The sequence below is a fragment of the Poecilia latipinna genome, unplaced genomic scaffold, assembly GCF_001443285.1.
Source record: "Poecilia latipinna isolate Pla-1442-1.1 unplaced genomic scaffold, P_latipinna-1.0 Scaffold2332, whole genome shotgun sequence".
Classification (NCBI taxonomy): Eukaryota; Metazoa; Chordata; class Actinopteri; order Cyprinodontiformes; family Poeciliidae; genus Poecilia; species Poecilia latipinna.
The window spans coordinates 1-20,304 of record NW_015114948.1 but is presented as its reverse complement, the minus strand read 5'-3'; the positions used below and the strand labels follow the sequence as shown (position 1 = coordinate 20,304).

The following is a 20,304-nucleotide window of genomic DNA, read 5'->3' as shown; positions in this document are numbered from 1 at the left end:
TCTCACCAATATAACGTGCAGGATGCAAAGTTTCAGCAGACAAATTTAACATTGGAAGGAGTGAAGGCAAGCTTTCAAATCTAAGGATTTGAGGAAAAGCAGCAAAAACAATTGTATATATTTTTTTCTAAACTCTTTGGAATAGTTGCATTTTCAGTCCAGTTTGTGGGGTGGGGGGCAGAGAGGATGGTTTGAATGCATCAATAAATGCTCAAATTTTATTGTCGAGTTGAACGTAAACGTCTGATCAGCACTGTAGCTTTCTAGTGCTGTGAGGGAAAAACGCAAAAATTGTGAAGGACTGTGAAGAATCCTGAAAGGATTTCAGTCAGCCAGCTCTCAGTCTTTATAGTTTCATTACAAAGGCGCCTTGGGCGGTCACTGGGTGCAAAATACCAGATGGTCAGCGGGTCGGGATGAAACTATGGAAACGTCTTACACAATCAGTCAAAATCAGATGCATGGTCGTCATTGGAAACAGTCAGCTGGGCTCCTGGGATTGACTTCCATTACTGGGAACACGGATCCTCATCACGCAGGGATGGAAATTCCTTGGAAACAGTCAGAGGTATAATCCCCGAAGAGCCTCCCACATCTGACAGGACAGATTCTGAACAAACCCTGGGTGTCAACTCATCAGGCAAACAAACGGGTTTTTTCGGCGAGCATTGGATATTCTGCTATAATTTATTTTTCTGAAAAAAATTCTACACATTTAATCTCAAGCTATGGACAAAGCAGATGCATACATGTACAGGCATAATTTTAACAGCAGCTTTAACCCCCGTCTGATGCAGCAAATACACAGAGAACAAATTAGTCTAATCACTCTACATGTCAAAGGTAAGAACAGGTATAATACAGATGTGGAATTAGCAAAAATGTTTCACAGAGTCTCGTTTCCGTACAGAGAAGAACCATTCCTCATAAATAAGTTGAAAATAACTCGACACGTAATATTCGCAGGAATTCGCAGTCAGCGACCCTTTTCTGTTGCTCCTCTTATTAAAAGTAACAAGTCTAGACAGAGACACACAGACATTAAAAGGGTTGGCTTCTTTGAAAAAAAAAATAATAATAATAAAGAAACATAGGAAATGTTAATGGATCCTGGTAGCTGATGGTCATATTCCTTTTTTTTTTTATTTTGTGCCTTAACAAGATGTCTATGCAGAGCTGGAAACAGCCAGTTTCTTTAAATGGTCCATGAAGACCTGCAGGCTGACATCATCAGTCAGGATTGGCGCTCCCGTCTCCTACAGATACAGAAAAACAAAACATAATTAACATTCACTGTTTATTTACAAATAGATTTTTTCATAACATAACTGATCCAATGATACGCTTGCAGCACTCAGAGCTCAATCTGTCGATAATCCTACACTGTGCGTTTTCGGCAGTTTCAGCAACTTACTTCCTCTTCATGCAGGAAGTAAGGAGTTTAATACCGATTATAGATTTTAATCTTCCAAGTCTCAAATAAAAGGTTAGATAATCCAAGACCTGTGTTGGAGACTTCTGAAGTAGTAGGCCTGCATTTTAGACAGGAAATCTGGGGGATTTTTGGTTGATTTGTTTCATTTAAGTCTTGCAGAAGATTTCATCTGCGACTGCAGCGGCTCTGCAGGACGGTGGAATAATCTCAATCCGGACTACGGCACCGCACAATGGTGTCCGTGATTTAAATGTATTTTAATGAGGATTTTATATGGGAAAAGAAACCCCATGCAGATGAAGAAGCTGTCAACAGGGCAACTACAAATCTGCCCTCGATGGAAAAGTGGCAGAAAAAGAAAACCTACAGTTTAAGTACTATGAATGAGAAAGTGTGTACCTGTCCCCAGGCATAGAGGTTGTTGTGCGTTTGCGACGGGTTGACTTTGGACAGCAGGAATCGCGCCTGTGAGCCTCCGTGTTCAGTGTCGATGTAGCGAGGCATGGGGAAGCGTGTCTGCAGGATCTCCTGAGCGTCATCCAGAGGAGCCTGAAGCAGCTGCTTGAAGTTCTCATACTCTGGCATTTCCTGGTAGCCTGCCTTTCTCCACTGAGCAATAGTCTGAAATCACATTGGAAAAGAAAATGAATCACATATGCTTTTATTTATCCAGATTAAAAAATAAATAAATAAATAAATAAAATAAAAAATTCTGAATGAAGCACTCTGATGCAGACAAACTAGATTTCTGCTGCGTGCTGCCTCACCTCTCCGTGGTAGATAACCAGCTGGAAGAAGGTGTCCATCAGCAGGATTCGATCCGGCAGGATGCTGCTGCTGTCCAGGAGCACAGGCTGAGAAAAAAACAAACCAAACTGAGCTTTACAACGCTTGGCCGTGAAGACACTTTGACGCCAGCTGAACAGACGGTATGAAACGGATGACAGCATAAAGGGAGTGAGGCTGACCTCTGGTGGCCCGTGGAAGGAGTAGGAGTAGAGGATGGGCTGGATCATAATCAGGGACTGGGTCAGGTCCTGCCTGACAAAGTGGTGCCTGTAGTAGGACGACTCATCGGGGCTGTTGTTGAACACCTGGAGGAACGGTGACCTCCGGAGGTGGAACATGAACTGTAAGAGCAACAAGGGAGGGGAAAAAAACGTAAGTGAAATATTACCGTAAAATAACCTTTAATAAAAGAATGCATTTTATTTAAAAATTCCTAAATACTAACTGAAGGCCTTTTACATTGTTTTCTAAATATAGGGATAGTCAACAGGGTTTCTGCAGGCTTCACATTTAAGACGTGAAAAATCTAGGATATATAAAATATTAAAAAAAGAATCTATGAGATTAAATAGTTCTTCCAAGTCCTGGAAACAGCATTAAAAGCCAAAGTTACTTTAGTGAATTTAAGAATGAAGGACTCTCTGGTCTTATCTGAAGAATCTGTTTTTGTGTTATATGAAGTTCAGTAAATAGTTCTTAGTATCTTAATTTAACGTTCGCACTGATTAGTTGGCCATATTAGTTTTGAGACGAGGCTCAAGCAAAGTTCTGTAGCCGTTAACAGAAATGCTTTTTATTAACCTTGAACCTGTTGTCATGTTTATTTTAATTAGCTGTTTACAGACAGGTCAAGATTTTTTTTTTTCTTGCCAAAGAAATGCGAGGAAACTGGAGGCATTTCGAATCAGAGTCAAAGAAAGAAAAAAAAGAAAATCAATCTTTTATATCACGTAGTAACTCTGACCACAATAATCTTCTTTTTGCAATAAATGTTTCACACAGAAAGATCGTGACTAGTCCACCTTATCCTCCCTCTGTCTAAACAGACGCCCAAAGCAAACCTGACGCTGGTCTAAAGGTTCATAAAATGGTGCTTGCGTAAACCTCTATAAGGCTTTGGTGAGTTCAGTTGTTTAAAAGTAGCTAACAGACTGTTTAATGTCTTGATCCCTCTCAGACTAGCTGCTAGCTAAATGAGTGACACCAAGGACGTCATCAGAGTATGACCTTTTTTGTGAAAATGATGAACAGTGGCTTCATCATTTTCACAGTGATGAAGCTACAGTTTTGTGTTGCATTTCCACTGTGTGGCAGGTTTACCTGTGGGTAGAGGGACAGGGACTCGGACAGTCTGAAGGACGTCGGATCATCCTTGTTGAACTGGCCAAACTTCTGACACTGAAAACAAGGCAGGAAGCAAAGCGTTTAATTATGAATCGCATCATGTGATTTGTAATAAATTATTTCTAACATCACTTCCACTCCTCTAAAGTCAAAAAGACTTGTCCGGTAAAATCCACATTTTCAGAGGTGTTTTTTTGTTTTCCCTACTTAATTGAAATATTTCACATAAACAATATTCCAAAAACAAAAAGAAAATCAAAGTGTTCCTGAATTTGTTTCCAACTCACCAGGCGGATAAGCTGCCTGTCGAGCCACCTGAGAACGTCTGGGCCCTCCTCTGACTCGGCCCTGAAGACGCCCAGGCGAGCCATGAGCACGGCGGCCGCCTCTTGGTCGAACGAGGACTCGATGTGCTGAATCTGAGACTGGGCGTCCGCCCAACTGCAACAGTTCACGAAGAAAGAAAAAGAGGGAGGATCCATGGTAGAGGAAGAATGCAGGAGAAAAAGAAAAGGACAGGTGAGTGTGGGCGCGACGTGATGACGCACATAGTTTACATGTTTTCACGGACGAACTAAACAGCAAGCATGCAAAACATCTCTAGTGAGGACTACCTTCTTTCTAGGGTGCATTCCTTTATTTAATTAATTCCTCGTTAACATTTTTTCCAGTGAGAGAAACTGGTTTGTCAGGAACATATCAAACTGAGAATAAAGTCCAGATTTAGGACAGAACTTGAACAGCAAAATAAGAGTCTTACTTCCTGGCGATGGTGGTGACCCGTATCCTCCTCTGCGTGTTGGAGTGCTGGTACTGGGTTACGAACTGGATCGCCCCTCGACCGCCCTGTGGCACCGGTGCATTGTGCTACACAAACACAGAACACAATCAGTCCTCTTGTGCACGAGTCGTTTCACAGCAAGGAAAACAACAAGCCATTGTCTGCAAACTTAAACAAGAAAAGCCATTATCCTGGATCACAGATGCTCTCTTATTTTCAAGTGATTGCTATGCATTCCAATCCAGGAAAGCTAAAAAGCTAAAACAAACAAAATATATATATATTTTTTTACCTGATTCACAACTTCAAAGTAAACACCCAAAGTAGTGGAGGGGTCGAGACTGCACAGCTTCCACTGGTTTGTGCCTCCAATGCCCATCTCCTGTGAAACAGAAAACACGCTGTGGTGAATTCCAGCACACGGAGAGTCTCAGATTACCTACGCCGAGGCTAAGGAATCCGAGTCCCACAGTTCAATCTGGGGTGGCGACTCACATTCTCCGAAACAGAAGGACCCTTTGAGTGCAGTGAAACACACGGCCCGATGGCCCCGCAGACCTTCAGCTCTCTGGATGTCTACAGAGACGAACGACGTCAGATTTCAACGTCTGGAACATGAAATTGTACGAGTAATATTTGTCGGATTTTAAGTGAACCGATTTACCTTGACCTCCAGGTTTCCTCCGAACGCCATCCGGAAATCTCCGTTGTAGTCTTTGCTGAAGACTCTCTGGAAGGTTTGCTTAAACAGGGACGTATTGAAGGAGTCCCCCATCACAATGTGACCCCTGAAATACATAAAAACTGGTTACAAAAAATTCTACTAAATCATTGATGGAAAATTATTTACTTGTTGCAGATTTCTTTTTGCTGTTTAGTCATTTTGGCTTTAAATTTGTCATTTTTGTGATGCCCATCTTTCCCTCTTACTATATCTCTGATTAATGTCAGGTAGCGTGGATGTGTGCTATTTTAACAGCAGCACATCAACAAAGGAAACTGAACTATAATGGCCAAACTAATCCTGGACCCTCAAATGAAACACACAGTCAGTTCAGACGTACCCCGTGAGATTAGATAAGCACTTCATCTCCAGAAGGCCCGTCTGGTCCAGAGCGCACGCGTAGATGTCGACACTGTGTCCGTTCACAGCCGAGCGGTTGGCCAAAGCTTCATAGTACTGTGGGAACAAAGTGACATAAGATAAGTAAATAAATAATCATTTTAATTCACTTTTCCTGAACATATCAGAGGTTTCCTAAATGCATCACCTTGGTTGCTTTCTTCAGATGCCGTGCGTTGTCTTTCTGGATGTCGTGCCAGGAGCGGATGGGGGTTTTCAGTTCGTCTCCCACCACCATGCCGGGTCCCTGGGTGGGCGGCCCCCCGATGAAAAGCATCACACGAGCCCCTGTGTTTGGGAAAGCCCCCTGAGAGAAAGACAAAGAAGCAGTTGGGCTTCACTTGAGTTGCATTTCATCTCAGGTTTTACAAACACAAAATTAAACAATTTTTCTTTTTCAGCCTTGTTTCTTTTTTTTTTACTTATGTATTTGCTATTTAGCAAAAAAAAAAAAAAAAACATTTTAAAAACTCAAAACTTTCCACTGAAAGAGCCGTGTCTAATGGAGAGAGTTGTCAGGAATAAGATATGCACGCCACATAAAAACTCCACATAAAATCTTAGGGTGTGAATCTACATTAGCAAAGACCGAACTTGACAACCAACAGACAAATCCAAAGTGCAAAGTCCGGGGACGTCCACAGCATTATGAAACGTTTGGAAAAGAGCCATGTAGACACAAATATAGCAACAAGAACCTACTTTGATAAAAACTAAATTAAATGGTGATTCAATTACAGAAAGACATTCAGTCCTTAGCTACACAAAACATTTACATGGTGTTCTGTGGCTCTGCTTTGTACAGACAGCTTAGTTCTCTAGTCCGATCAGAGCATCTAAAGTGATTAAAAGCACCAAAATTCTCCCACTGGGTGGGGAAAGGTGCAGTGGGGTGAACGATCTCTTGTACTAGTAGTTACATAACAGCACAGATTATTAGAAGGAGAAAAGAGAGGATAATATCGGTGGAGGGAAAGGGCAAAACGCTGAGAGGGAGCAGCAAACGAGCTGCAATGCAAACATGCTGCTGCTGCTGTAGAGAGTAAATATGCAGGAAGACGTGATGTGGCTTTCTCAGAGAGGCTCACTGCGCACCATGCCTAAAGCATCGACATTCATGGAACCCGTTATTGTACTATAGTGGTTTGGGTTTTTTTTTTTACCTCAAGGAGGCCGACAGCAACAGACAGCGCGACGCCGGTGGAACGCAGCGGCCGTTTCCCCTGAGGGACGGGCCAGGGGTCCCTCTGGAGTTCTCCCAGCAAGTCGGTCAGGTTCATGTCGACTCGGTGGACTGGCTGCAGGAACCTAGACGAGAAAAAGAAAAGGCTCTTAGAACCAAATCAAAACAATAAACAGCCAGGTGTGGTAGAAGGCAGCTGACAGTGATTAATAACAGAGAACCGGTGTTGTCCTTCGTACCTGCATGAGGCAGCAGCCTCCTGAGGAGCCACGGGGCGACCTTGCTGTCCCGGTGCTGCTGGCTTCGTCAGCCCAAGCATCTCCTGAAATTAAAACCGCACATTACCAAACCAATCTGAGAGATCATGTCAGGATGAATGGCCGCTATTTTAGAGAAAAATAGATACATCCTTTGTTCGTTAAAGTATTCTGAACCTACCTGGATCTGTTTAGAGGAGAGGTCTTTGGTGCCCCTAAAGACGTAGCTCTTGGCAATTCCCTCGCATGTCAGCTCATGCACCTGGACCATGCGGCCGAAAGTGATGAGGCCCACCAGGGCATTTGGGGGCAGCAGACTCAGGGACATCTGGAGGGACTCCTTCAGGGCCTGGAGGTCCTCTTCTTCCAAGCATGTGTCCACGACATACAGAAAGATGAGCGGGGCCGAGGGTCCGTGCTGTGAGGGAGACGGAAAGTAGGAAGGTTAAACACCAGTCTGACTAAAGAGGACGGAAACAGAACAAGAAGTAACACCACTTACATTCTACTGTATACCATAACACAGTAAATGTGATGAAACCTCTGTCAATAATTCATGATTACAGTTTAATTTATGATGTTGCAGCCAGCTATTAAAGTATTGGATTCTCATTCCACCTAGCGATGTGTCAGAACAAAGATGTCCTGGAGTGAAAGACCAAACCCAGGAACTTTTATGCATCGCCATTATCTCTCTTTTGCATGGCAGGCCTGCAGAACTGGGCGAGGTCAGAGTGCATACACGTATTAAGAATTTACCTGAACTATGTACTCGATGGTGGAGAACTGTGGCATGAGCTCGGCTGGCTGGTTCACCTCTGATATGCCTGCGTAGGAGGGAGGGAACTGCAAACACACAAAGAGGCAGATATAGTCAGCTTGACCAGCCTAATGCAGGAATGTGGAAAAGCGACATTAAGCTACAGAGCTCATGCATGTCGTGACACAAGGTCGGCGTATCAATTAAAACCATCAGGGCTGAAATATGTTGCACATGTTTGGTACTCACAGGGTTCCTCTGGAAACAGAAGTTGCATGCCCAGATTTTGGCTTTGAAGTCGACTTGACTGCAAGAGAAAAATAAATTGTTTTTGGAGTCTTGTGACAAAATGTGGCTGTCCATGAAAGAAACAAGACGAGAGTTGAGATTTTTACACGTCACACCTGGTATTTATACAATGTGAGCTGAGAATTTGGAAATTAAAATACTTTCCCCCCTTTTAAATTCACTACATGAATAAAAGTGGAGAACAAGCAGATCTGCCACCGGGCTTAAACAATTTCAAACAACCAACTTGCCAAATTAAAAGACAACATTCCTCTAGATTAATGTGATTAATAACATTTTGTACCAAATATTATGAAAAAAAACTCTAATTTTATCTTATTTATCCATTTACTTTTGTCTTCCTTACATATTTCTTCTTGTTAGTTTCTTTGTTGCCAAACATTTTCAGCTTTTGTAAAGTGCTATCCTCATTGTGCATGCAAACAGCTCTATAAATAAAGCCCAGCTGACAACATATACATAAAGCATGCCTGTAGTAGGAATAAACAGACTACAAGACTGCACTGATTTGAAACAGATTTGCCTGAAACTTACCACAGCGGGTTGAGGACAGCTTTGCAGTTGGCCCGGCTGCACATGACCGGCTCGTACTGGACGGGCGGCAGGTTGGGCCGCTCTTTGAGAGGCGTGAAGAGGCAGGAGACAGGGACCACCAGCCTGGTGGCCTCCAGACGACTGGAGGGCCAGAGGTTCCAGCTGAATCGCACCCCATCTCTATCCTCGTTTTGTTGAATGAACTCCTGGTAGGTCGACATCTCCGAGCTACAGCAGAAAAAAAAGATGTCGAATTACGCCAAGCTGAACAGATCAGTCCAGCAAAAAGAGCCTAGTACGCTCCAAGTATCTCAGGTCGGTCAAAAACTCCGTTGCTGCAAACGTGGTTCTGTGTGACCAACTCCAGGGAAGGTCTGCTTTAAATACAGGTGAGCCGTCCCCGTCTGGGGCTAAAATAAGACACGGAACCTCGAAAGCGTGACGCACAAAGCGCCTTTGGCGAACCTGCTTGACTGGTTTTGATGACGGGGAGAGAGAAGAGAGCAGAAGAATCCTAGCGTAAATGAACAGGCGTGTCCAAACTTTTGATTACCATTTGTATACGCTTTGCTTTTGTTGGTGTGCGGTAGTGAAATATGAGTGACGCCTTTAGCAAAGCATCCCTTGGTTACAGCTGGATATCCTCCCTCAGAGTTACCAGAGGTCAAATTCTTCCTTTGCAGGGACAGATTAGAAACGTAATCAGGAAGGACTAAAAACAGATTAAGAGCAAAAGATATTTTCTTTGATATGCTAAAAATATTGTGACTGTACAAACAAAAAAAAAGCAATGAACAACAGAATACAAACGTGTTTTCATGTAGCATTTGCCCGAGTGTTTAAATGTCTAATAATACAAACAACATCTAATAACATTAAATTAGTGTTCATGAAAACGTGAGCTTGGTAATGTCTCACACCAGACATTTTTCAAACAAATAAGACAATTTACTCATGTGACTCAGATTTGAATTCAATTGAGGGTATTATACTTGTAACATTTGCATATTTTACACTACATTAAACATAGTAGATACAAAACCGTTAGTCAAAGTTTCTAAAGAGGGCGAATACAAAAAAGAAACATTTTAAGATTTTTATTTTTTTTTTAACATTTATTACTTCATGGTAATAAATATTTTGCTCAGATAAATATACTGAACCACCTTCACGTAGTGAGCCCAATATTAGTCACTCACTTTGTATTGCAGGTTTGCCTTCTGCCTGGGTTTTTATTTTGGTGATCCCCAACGGCCCCTCAGTTGGCCCTCTTTAAAAACTTCCTGGATACAGCCCTGCTCAGCGGCCATTTAATACCCAACATTAATACCTTTGGATGTTTTGGATATGACAAAGCACGTTTAAGGATTAAACAAAGTGGGTCCGACGCACATTAATAAATATCGCTCTTAATTACTTTTGTTTGTTCTGCCACAGAAAACTTTCTCCATAGGAGAGGTCCATAAACCTGCTCTGTGAGTCACCGTGGTGCGCAGGGCTCTGAGAGACTTACTGTGATCAGAACCAGTTTGGTTTTTCCGCTAGAGCTCTGAAATATGTTAACCCGTATTTTATTATGTGGTGGTTTGTTCTGCCTCACGTCCACCTCTTGTGCCACAATCTGCTCAGCTTGGATGCGACGTGATGCCAGTTCACTCAGCTGATAGAAATACAGAGAGCTGCTGAGGAGAGCTCCACCATGGAAGTGCGTTTAAATGCTAAATGATTCAGTTCTCATCTGTCACCTAATGCCTCTGCTCCGAGACGTACACCACTACTGAAGACTTTGGTCACAAGGTTGTCGGACATGTGCAACATCAGCACAATGTGACAGTTTCTTTCACAGTAAATGCAACATATTTGACAGACTGAACAGAAACATATCTGCAAGATTAGAGGAGAAGCACCTCGGTCAAAATGCCCAACCATTTTCGTCAGACTAAATAAATTTACGTCAGTAATGTCTGATTTGCTTTCACCAACACAAATTAAATTAACGTTTAATTTGTGTTACCTCTTGGTTTTATTTTTTTGTTTTTGACTTTAATGAACTTTTTTTCCACCCCATCATGTTATTTTTGCAGTTACTCATCCATTTCCTATTTTAATTCAGAATGTTAATCAAACTACAACTGCAGGTGAATGATGTTACTCTTTCCTTTGAAATAAGTTTTTCTCCATTCTTCAGTAATTTCCCCATGGACTAATAATAGAGTTTCCTTCTCACCATCTGATATTTGATCAGGTGGTTTACATTGGACTTGTTTCGATAAAGTAGGACTTTGTCAGACTCCCTAACTCATCTGTCATATTTGAGCATTTCTATGTTTGTTGGATCTTTCGTCTTTTAATTGCCTGACTATTACTAAAAAGAAAAAGCACGGGAGTGTATGGATAAATCAAAATCACATTGTTTTAAAAGATGTAAAGTAAGATTGTAAAACTTAATACTGTTATGATTGTTTTATTTGGAATATGTTAAAGAAATTGAAACAAAACACCACCAATAATAATTTATTTTCTTTACGTAGCGAAATGATTGTGGCACTGTGATAACATCAGAAACTTTGTTCTATGAAATCCTAGATTACACGTCAGCTGGGCAAAAGCCGTAGATGACATCTTTTTGCAATTTGTTCCATCCGTTCAAAAGTTCAAGTCCCCCCAAAATTTTTTAAAAACAAAAAAACCCCCCCCCCCCCCCAGAAAAAGACAATTTGTTTTTGGTAACATTAAGAAACATGAGATGTGTCTGGCATATGCATTGATTAAAACTATTGAACTCTCCATAAACACCCTATTTGAATTTTTTGTAGGAACTTTTCTCTAGTGTTCAATGGACTAAGGAACTATACATTAAAATTATTCTCGATTTGTCAGTAAACATAAATGTTTGTCAAAACAATCAAAACTGAAAGCAACATTAAAGTCGTGGATTAAAGATTTTGTTTCTTAAATGATGATTTTCACTAACAGGTGAAAGAGGTGTCCCTGGTGTAACTATTCATACATGGTGTAAATATTGAAATAACACCAAATCAGTAACCCAAACTAGTAGCCACGTATCATTATTAATGAAGACACGAGTTACATAGTCAGATATGCCAAAACTACCATGTATCTACTAACACGAAATACATTGAATAAAACTACTAATATTCGGAATGTACTGTCCACATTTAGCTAAACAGTGTATTTTTAATCACGGTTTTACATTCAAACCTCGCTGCTATAAAACTCAAACATCTTACACAGCAGCACGAATATGCTAACTGAATGTAGCATTTTCCCCACTTCCTGTCACTTAAATGGAAGCTAAAAAATGGACGACTTACTCCATATCGAAATTAAGCGGAGCTCCTACCTTTTTATATCAAGTTAACTTCAGGGCAAGACAGCGAAGACACAGAATGCTGTATTGAAGTCAACTTAGAGCGTCTGGAGGTGGAAACAGACGGAAGAAGTGGACAGAAAGACGTCGGCGGTGGGATCACTCCCTGTCAACCCGGCTTCTGCACTTTACTAGAATGACGTGTTACTCCGAATTCGACATTCTTCTATTGGTTCTTTTTCTGTGACGTCGAGTCAGCGTAGCATGCGGAAGTGGGGTACTCTGGGAAATGAAGTCTATTGTGTTTTTGAACGTTTGCATCTTCTCTTGAAGACAGCGGCAAACAGGAAGCAAAGTCACATTCTGTTCTGTGACATTTGAAGAATATACTGTTGCGTATCCATATAGCCGTAAAACTATTATGTATAAAGCCTTCAGTGTTTTTGTCATTAAAGGCATTAATGTTCATATTAATGCCTTTATGTATATATAGTAGCGAAATTTTGACCTATTAAACATGATACATAATTGTCATGCTCTCAACTTGACTGGAGCGTCAGAGTGATTACAACATCAGTATTGGTGAAAAGAGTTGAGTCTTTCTCACTAATAGGTTAATATCTAAACATGACAGACCATAAACTCTGTTTTTCTTCTTACATAGTACAGCTGCTTTGAAACCGTTGCCTCTGCATTTTTTTTCATTAAGACTTTTTCTACCAAACTTTAGAGATCAAACTTCTTTCCTTCTTTTGTAAAACATAAATACAGTTTTAGGTATGCTAATCAAAAATAAACTTAATCTCTGTAAAGCCATTGATTTCAGGGAGAGAGTAATGTTTAGTCAGTTTGATAATTCCCTGATGTTGGATTCAGACTGTTCTGTTATGAATGGTGAACAGATACAGTGACTTATAAAAATATCCACAACCCCTTTTCATTTTTTATCGTAATCCAGCCTGAAACATCAATGATATTTATTGTTTTTATGTTATGGACTAACACATATAGAAACTGTGAAGTGGAAGGAAAATGATACATGACTTTCAAGTGTTTTGTGGATAAATATATAACTGTATAAGACTAAAAGTGGTCAATGGTGCCACCAAGAGGCGTATAGTAACACTAAATATATTTCCAAATTTTACTGATTTTGGTACGTTACATTGTTGTGCTGTATTCTATATGTTTAAATTGAGGAATAGCACTGAAAGATAGAACCTTTTTCTTCCAAGCAAAACATTTTCAAGGAAACTTTTTTTTTTTTGTGGTCTGATGCGCATGTGTCAATCTCGAGGTATGGGAACCAAATCCATAGTGCGGGGTAATATAAGCCACCCTTCTAGGCTGAAGACTGGACAATACTGGAAAGGTATTTGGAAGAAAGAGGCATTTCATAGCAATGATGCACAGTGGCTAATGCAAACCACACTAATCTCCCTGAACAAAGTCAGATGAACATCACAATGGCAGATATCCTCTCAAGTATGAAGAACTGGGCAGCTCTAAAGCCAGATATGATCCATACTCATTGGCTAATGACAGTCCAGAGCCTGTCATTAGGCTCTGGACTTCTCTCCAGAGCATAATGACACAAATGAACAAACTGCTGCAAAATGGTACCCACTCTGAATGGCTGACCAAGGGCCCAATAGCCCTGATAATGAAAGTCATCCAGAAGGGAATAATCCCATCCAACTATTGGCCAAAAACCTGTAAGGTATAGTGGCTAAGATAAGGCACATGGCTCAATACATGACAGAGGCACAGAAAGGCATTGGTATACTAAACACCAACTGTTGGTTCACAGAACAGTAGCCAAACAAACAAACCTGGCTGGATCGATTACAAGAAAGTCAACAACTCAATGCCACACACGCCAATCCTGGAATGCCGTAAGCTGCATAAGATCAACAAAACTCAGCCTTGGTTGCAAACTCCATGAATTGTGGAAACCGGCCCTTCATGGGGCCAATTTCAAGTCAATTGTGCAAATCTCTATCAAATGGCTAATACAAACCACAGGAAATGCTCTGTTCTCACTAATGATGGGTTTAAAATCGAAAGGTTACATGGAAAAGTCATATTCAAATTTGCACAATAAACTCGACAGATATTATTTGGTTAAATATTTATTTTGCCTGATTTTGTTATGTTGTTATGATGGTATATATGGATTATTTTAATTTTATTCTTTAAAGAACTAACATTTTCACATTTCTTTGTACTTTTCTCCATGTAATTTTTTTGAACTTTAAATGGTTGAAGTTTGGATCAGTTAGTGAGTATTCAAACAAAATACTTCTTTACTCTTACTTGAGTAATTTCTTGCATGGCTACTTTTTATTTTTTCTTGAATAAAATTATGTTGAAGTATCACCACTCTTACTTGAGTGCAGTTTGTGGGTACTCCACTCACTTTCGAGCTTTATGTTTTATAAAGTAGCTTCTCAAGTAAAAAATAAAAAATAAATAAAGTAGCACACCCTTTAATTTAAGACAACTAATGACATTTTTGTTTTTAAATGATTTAATATAACACCTAACAGGTATATTGTTCATATTTGAATAGGACTGCTCCATGTAGCCTTTTGATACGAAACTCACCACTAGGTGGCGCCGTAGGAAAGCTGTGTTTTCACAGAGTCGCAAACCTCTGGGGGGGATGAGAGAGCTTCAGGAGGGAAAGGCAGAGAGGAGGAGAGAAGGAGAGAGCTTTTTCCTCTCCCTTTCTCTGCTTTGCACAGATGACTCCCTCCTCTGCCTCTGACCGCTTTCACATCCAGGTAAACCTTCTTCCACTTTCATCTCCTTCCGGACCGGGATCACGCCGTGCATCCGCTGCATAGAGTCGGATGATGCAGCGATAAGGAGTCCACAGCATCCTCTCCGCCGTGCTGCACTCAGCCCGGCATCGTCAGCTGTTGCTCTATGAGAGAGTGGGAGAGTGGAGGGCAGCACAGAGGCCGAACTATGCCGCTGATTACCAAACGGTAACCCGCTTCCTCAACCTCTGCAGGTCGGATTGGAAGCGAGCGGAGCTGCTTGACGAACCCGCGAGTGTTTTCTGCCCTTTGTCGGTGCCGGAGGAGCTGTGCCAATGGAGAAGGCAACTCCGCCGCTCCAGCCCCAGCCCCAGCCCCAGCTCCAGCTGTCCATAGCGAAGAGTGAAAGTCCGGCCGAAGACATCTCAGGTCTGACGGACGAGGAGCTGCTCAGGTGGACCAAAGAGGAGCTGGTGCGCCGGCTGAGGCGGTCTGAGGCCGATAAGATGAGCGTGATTCTGGACCACGGGAATCTCATCCGAGAGGTCAACCGCAGCCTCCAGCTGCACCTAAACGAGATTAGGGGGCTGAAGGTGAGGAAGAGGAGGAGGAGGAGGAAAAGGAGGAGGTTGGAGGGCCGCGCATTTGCAAAGGATGAGATCATAGGTTTGAGGCGCACCTGAGAGCGCGCATAACGTGAGGAATATTCAGCTCTTTATCAAGCAATCAGCAACCATGATGCCAGATAAGATAACACTGAAAGTTCGCTGTCTCGTTCCGTGGGCCTGCGTTGTGGATGTGCCCACGCTAAACTTGCAGGCTTAGGAAGTCCAATCAGATTCGGTTTCATAGCCTATAGGTTGAGTCACTGTGGTTTTGAGCAGAATCAGTGACATTATGGGCTTGGCACCCAGAGCTGTCTCTCTCCTTACATTTGAAATTCCTGCACATCCAGTGCATTTGAAAAAGTATTCACCATGAACTGGACTTTTCCGTTTTTTGTCACGTCACAACGGGAGACTTCAATGTGCTTGACTGGGATTTTATGTGACATATGAACTAAAAAGTTCTCATTTTTAGGTTGAAATTACACGGTGGAGTCAAATTTCAAAAGATCTGAAAAGTGTGGTGTGCAATTAAATTAAATTCTCCTGACATAATTAGATGGCGCTCAGATTAGATGAACTGTGTCTTGCCACTTAAATGGATTTGGACTTTTACTGGGACATTTAAGACTTGAATAGGTTTTGATCTAAACCATTGGATCGTAGCTTTGGTGGATGTTTATGGTTGTTTTGCTGGAAATCTACCACATTCTCAAAACTTTGGCAGCCTCTAACAGGATTTCTTCTAGCAATGTTCTGTAATTAGCTCCCTCCATCTTCTGACTTGCTGGAGATGGTGTGGTCTGGGGGATGTAAAGTATTAGTTTTCTGCCACACATAGTATTTTGCTTATAAGCAAAAGGGTAACTTTAGCTTCATATGACGAGATTACTTTCTTACATATGTTTGCTGTGTGTGTGTAGGCGTGGCTTGTGGCAAAATGCAATTGCTTTTTGTTTGTAACTGTACCTCAAAGGCCAAATTTGTAGAGTGCACAGATGGTTCCACTCGAGCTGTAGATCATTACAACTCCTCCAGAGGTACCACAGGCCTCTTTTCTCCTTCTCTGAATACTTTCCTTCTCTGTCAGTTTAGGTGTGTGACTACATATCGGTATTGTTTCTAGTCGTGTTTCAATCTTCAGGTGATGAATTAACCTGTACTTTTGATTTTATTTGGGATATCAGCGTAAACGGAATAGCGGGTGTCACACCCTTCAGCTTTTTACTTGGGGGCCGGGGGGATGTTTTTACACAAGATGTTTTTTTTTTTTTAATTATTTTATTTGGTTATTTTTTGTTAGCATAAACCACAACAACCACGCTCTGAAATGAGTGATTGTTGTAGCCTATAACCAGAAGACGTGAATACCTTCGCAAAAACGCTGCAGATTTACACAGGATGTAATGAACCTGAAGATTCACCAAGCCTTTCTCACCAACACTAATCTTAGTCACTACCTCTTCTAATAAGGGTAATGTGGCACTATGTCCACAGTGTTTACAATTAAAGTTGAGACTTGCCTGAGGTAGCCTCAGCAGCACACAGGGATCGTTTGCCTCTCCCAGGGACCTTGTCACCTCTGCCCATCCAAGCGGCCTAATTACACTGGAAAGAGCTGGAGGCTCTGACAGGAGGAGAGGGAGGATCTAGGTGAGAGTTAAATTGTCACAGGCGGAGGGGAAGGAGGTCTTTTGGAGGTGACAAAGGAGTGCTCTAATGTTGCTTTTAATGCAAAATGTTCTGTGCGGTGTCGTTTCTGCTCCTGAACCCGGCCTTCCTCGTTATATGTATCTCACTGACTGCATGCAGTTACTGTTTATTCAAGGGGAAATCAGAGAGGATTAAGGTTTCATTTCATTACGATTGCACGCGGTGACGGGGTGATATCTAAAAGAGTGGGGAATATAAATCAAATCATGTAATGGATGCAGCTTTTTTAGCGTGATAAATAGGAGATTCACCAGTTGAAATTGGACGATTTTTCTCTCGATCGTTTCTGAGCGGTGATTGGCAGGTCAAGCACTAATTAATGAGAAACAGACTCGACTTTTGTTTTTTTTCTAAATCATTAAATGCATAAAAACTATGAACTTCCATTTTTTGTTCTCTGAAGGCATCGGCCAACAGCTTTGTATTCTGGTGCACATCCTTTGGGTCTGAGCATAATCCTGTAATTCCTTTATTTGCTGCTGGATTCAAAATTAACTTAACCAACGAAGCCTGCTGCACATTGTTCCACCCACCCCCCACTTTCATGTTATGGTGCTTAAAATAATAATAATAAAAAAAATGTCAGTCAGGAAAAGTCTGCTCAGAGTATCTCTACTGTTAGCCAATTTTTAAGCTTTTTTTAGGTTATGAAATTAAAAACAATCATTTTCATAATTAACGGAGATATCGGATTTAAATAATTAAGGTTCAAAAACAATTTAAAAGTAACTTGGTGCAACTTTGTGATTTATTCTAAAGCATTTGGCTTATTGACGTGCTCTCAGGCTGCTCAAGTTTTTACTCCACTGAGACGCATGCATGAAATATGATGCATTTGATCTATGTTAAATCAATAATTCTATCTTGATTGGCTCTGATCAGAGATCAGATTTGATTTTTTTTTGTATAGCCTTTTGATGCAATCCATCAAATTTCCCTCTAATTTTACTCTGCAAATGCATCAACAAGCACCATGCTGTTTCTCTGATTGTAAAAATCCCCCTGAGGAATATATGTCAGAGAAAGGTTAGAGAAAAATGCTTTGAAGCACAGATAGTAATGAATAAAAAGCACAGATATTGTATTTTCCTGTGGATTCAAAGTCACTATCACTATCAACAAACTTACAGCACAATGTTTTTTCTATACATTATGACCCGCAGAAGAAAATGGAATCAGTAAAATACTAAATCAGAAAGTCATATCTTGAAGAAAACCAGACTTTGTTTAGAATACTGCTTTTACTTGATCTATAAGCTAACTTGATAATATTATCAAGTTACAGCTCATGCAACTTAAAAAAAAATAGTAATGGAAAGGTTTTAAAGTCTTAAATAAAACTTCATTCAAGAATAGGATTTACTGATTGATTTACTGACTGTTTACTGTAAAGAGACTTCTCTGAAACTTGAAATACTGACTGAGCTGCATGGAGGAAATATTGTATAATCAGTATATACTGCTGATCTCTGATGCACCAATCAAACAGCTAGCAATCCGACTCGTCTGATTTTCTTTAAATAAAATCTGATCGTTATCGGCAGATTAATTACTGGAAAACGTAACCTTTGTTTTTTATTATTAAATGCTCCCATCATTTTTTTTTTTTTTGTCTTGTAAGTGGATCAACAAACTGCACGTACTTTGAAAAATCAGATGGAGGTTAGGGACATACTGTATCTTTGATATTCATATTCTATTGTATTCAAAACTATCAGAGACTCTGCTGCATTTTCTTCTCTAGTTGTATTTCTCAAAGTCAAAGAGAATCAGAAATCGATATAAAACCTGACTAGAATAAAAATAATAGCAAGAATGCACTGGTAGCCATTTAAAATGTTAATTATATTCCGACTGCAGTCAAGTTTCCCATATTTCTTTTTTTCTGCATGTTTTTCTTCTCTTTTCACCAGGACATCAACCAGAAGCTGCAAGAGGACAATCGTGAGCTGCGGGACTTGTGCTGTTTCTTAGATGATGACCGTCAGAAAGGGAAGCGCGTGTCCAGGGAGTGGCAGCGTCTCGGACGGTACAGCGCCAGCATCATGCGCAAGGAAGTGACCCTGTACCTGCAGAAGCTCAAGGAGCTGGAGGTCAGACAGGAGGAGGTGATCCGGGAGAATCTGGAGCTGAAGGAGCTCTGCCTGTTGCTGGATGACGAGAAGGGAGTTTCGGGTGGAGGAGGGGTTGTGGTAGGGGGAGGCGGAGGCGGAGGGGGCGTGGGGATGGGAGGATGCCGCAACTCAATAGACAGCCAGAACAGCCTGCTGCTGGTGCCAGGCCAGGGGCTTCTCATGAGGGACGTGGGAGATGGGAGCAGCACCTCGAGTGCAGGCAGCGCCGACAGCTCAGACCACCCTCACCACAAGCAGACTCACCTCTCTGCAGGTGTGGGCAGCATTGGGAGCAGCGGGGAGAAAGGCAGCCCTGAACTTTTGCACAAACCCAGGTGTAGCAGCATCAGCGGGATAGGTGGAGCGGACAGGGAGGTGTCCAGCCCAGAGCTCCCGGCTGGGCGGCACCGGAGCACGAGCCTGGAGTATCCGTACACCCTGCCCCAGCTCTGCCGGCCCCGCTGCGGCTCCATATCCGTGCCCGACCACAGCCGGGTCATGCGGGGCCTGAGCCCGGAGAAGTACGGGCGCAACATAGGCCACCGCAGCCCGGAGCAGCACCCCAAGCACCACAGCTCGGATCTCCTACTGGGCCAAAGGCAGCACTTCCTGGGCCAGGGAGGCAGCGGGGAGCTCTATCAGAAGTACAAGCGGAGCAGTATTAGCACCACAGGCTGCGGGAGTCCCGAGCCCCGGCATGCACATTTGGGGGTCGGCGAGCACCACGAAAAGGGCTGCATGATCCACGGAGGCAGCCCTGAAACTCACAGGCACCAGTACAGTGTGAGCCCGGACCACGCAAAGTTTGGCAGTCCCGTGAGGGAGGGGCAGAGGAGGCCAGCTGGTGACGAGCTGTCACCGCACCACCGGAGCATCTACAACGGCATGAACGGTAGGTGTGTGTCTGCATCCACCGCTCCAGTTCTCTGTTGGTGTTCTACAGGTACATCTCTCCAAATTGGGATATCATACACACATATTTGAACATTTTCATTATATAATTAGGGATGGGCATTTATCATATCGCTCATCATTTATCGTGATACATTTCTTATCATTTATCGTCATGATAAATTTCAAATTTTGACATTTAAAGATCCCCCAGACTGTCCATGTTGTTGGAATGTTATTTTATTTTTTTTTACTCTTTTGTCCACTTTTTGTTCAAACAACCAATAAATACATATATATTTGAAAATATGATTCAATGCAGTTACTGTGTGCAGTTTTCTTTACAAATCACACTTCTTTAAGTGACTGA

General features: G+C 41.8%; 2 protein-coding genes across 2 annotated transcripts; one reads left to right on the top strand and one right to left on the bottom strand.

Annotated features, from left to right (window-relative positions):
- Positions 1–654: 654 nt before the first annotated feature.
- Positions 655–12,052, bottom strand: sec23b (SEC23 homolog B, coat complex II component). Its single transcript, XM_015018847.1, has 19 exons — positions 11,880–12,052; positions 8,516–8,743; positions 7,922–7,979; positions 7,672–7,758; positions 7,094–7,330; positions 6,895–6,977; positions 6,636–6,780; positions 5,621–5,779; positions 5,414–5,529; positions 5,014–5,137; positions 4,845–4,925; positions 4,642–4,731; positions 4,329–4,435; positions 3,856–4,009; positions 3,545–3,622; positions 2,404–2,565; positions 2,203–2,289; positions 1,835–2,056; positions 655–1,256 (listed from the first exon to the last, which is right to left on the bottom strand). Exons 2-19 carry the CDS (start codon positions 8,734–8,736, stop codon positions 1,167–1,169), a joined length of 2,301 nt encoding a protein of 766 aa, XP_014874333.1. The 5' UTR covers positions 8,737–8,743; positions 11,880–12,052; the 3' UTR covers positions 655–1,166.
- A 2,446-nt stretch (positions 12,053–14,498) lies between these two features.
- LOC106937382 (coiled-coil domain-containing protein 85A-like) lies at positions 14,499–20,042 on the top strand. The gene is made up of 3 exons (XM_015018843.1): positions 14,499–14,632; positions 14,866–15,204; positions 18,843–20,042. The coding sequence occupies exons 2-3, from the start codon at positions 14,947–14,949 to the stop codon at positions 20,025–20,027; spliced, it is 1,443 nt and encodes a 480-aa protein (XP_014874329.1). The 5' UTR covers positions 14,499–14,632; positions 14,866–14,946; the 3' UTR covers positions 20,028–20,042.
- The last annotated feature ends 262 nt before the right edge of the window (positions 20,043–20,304 follow it).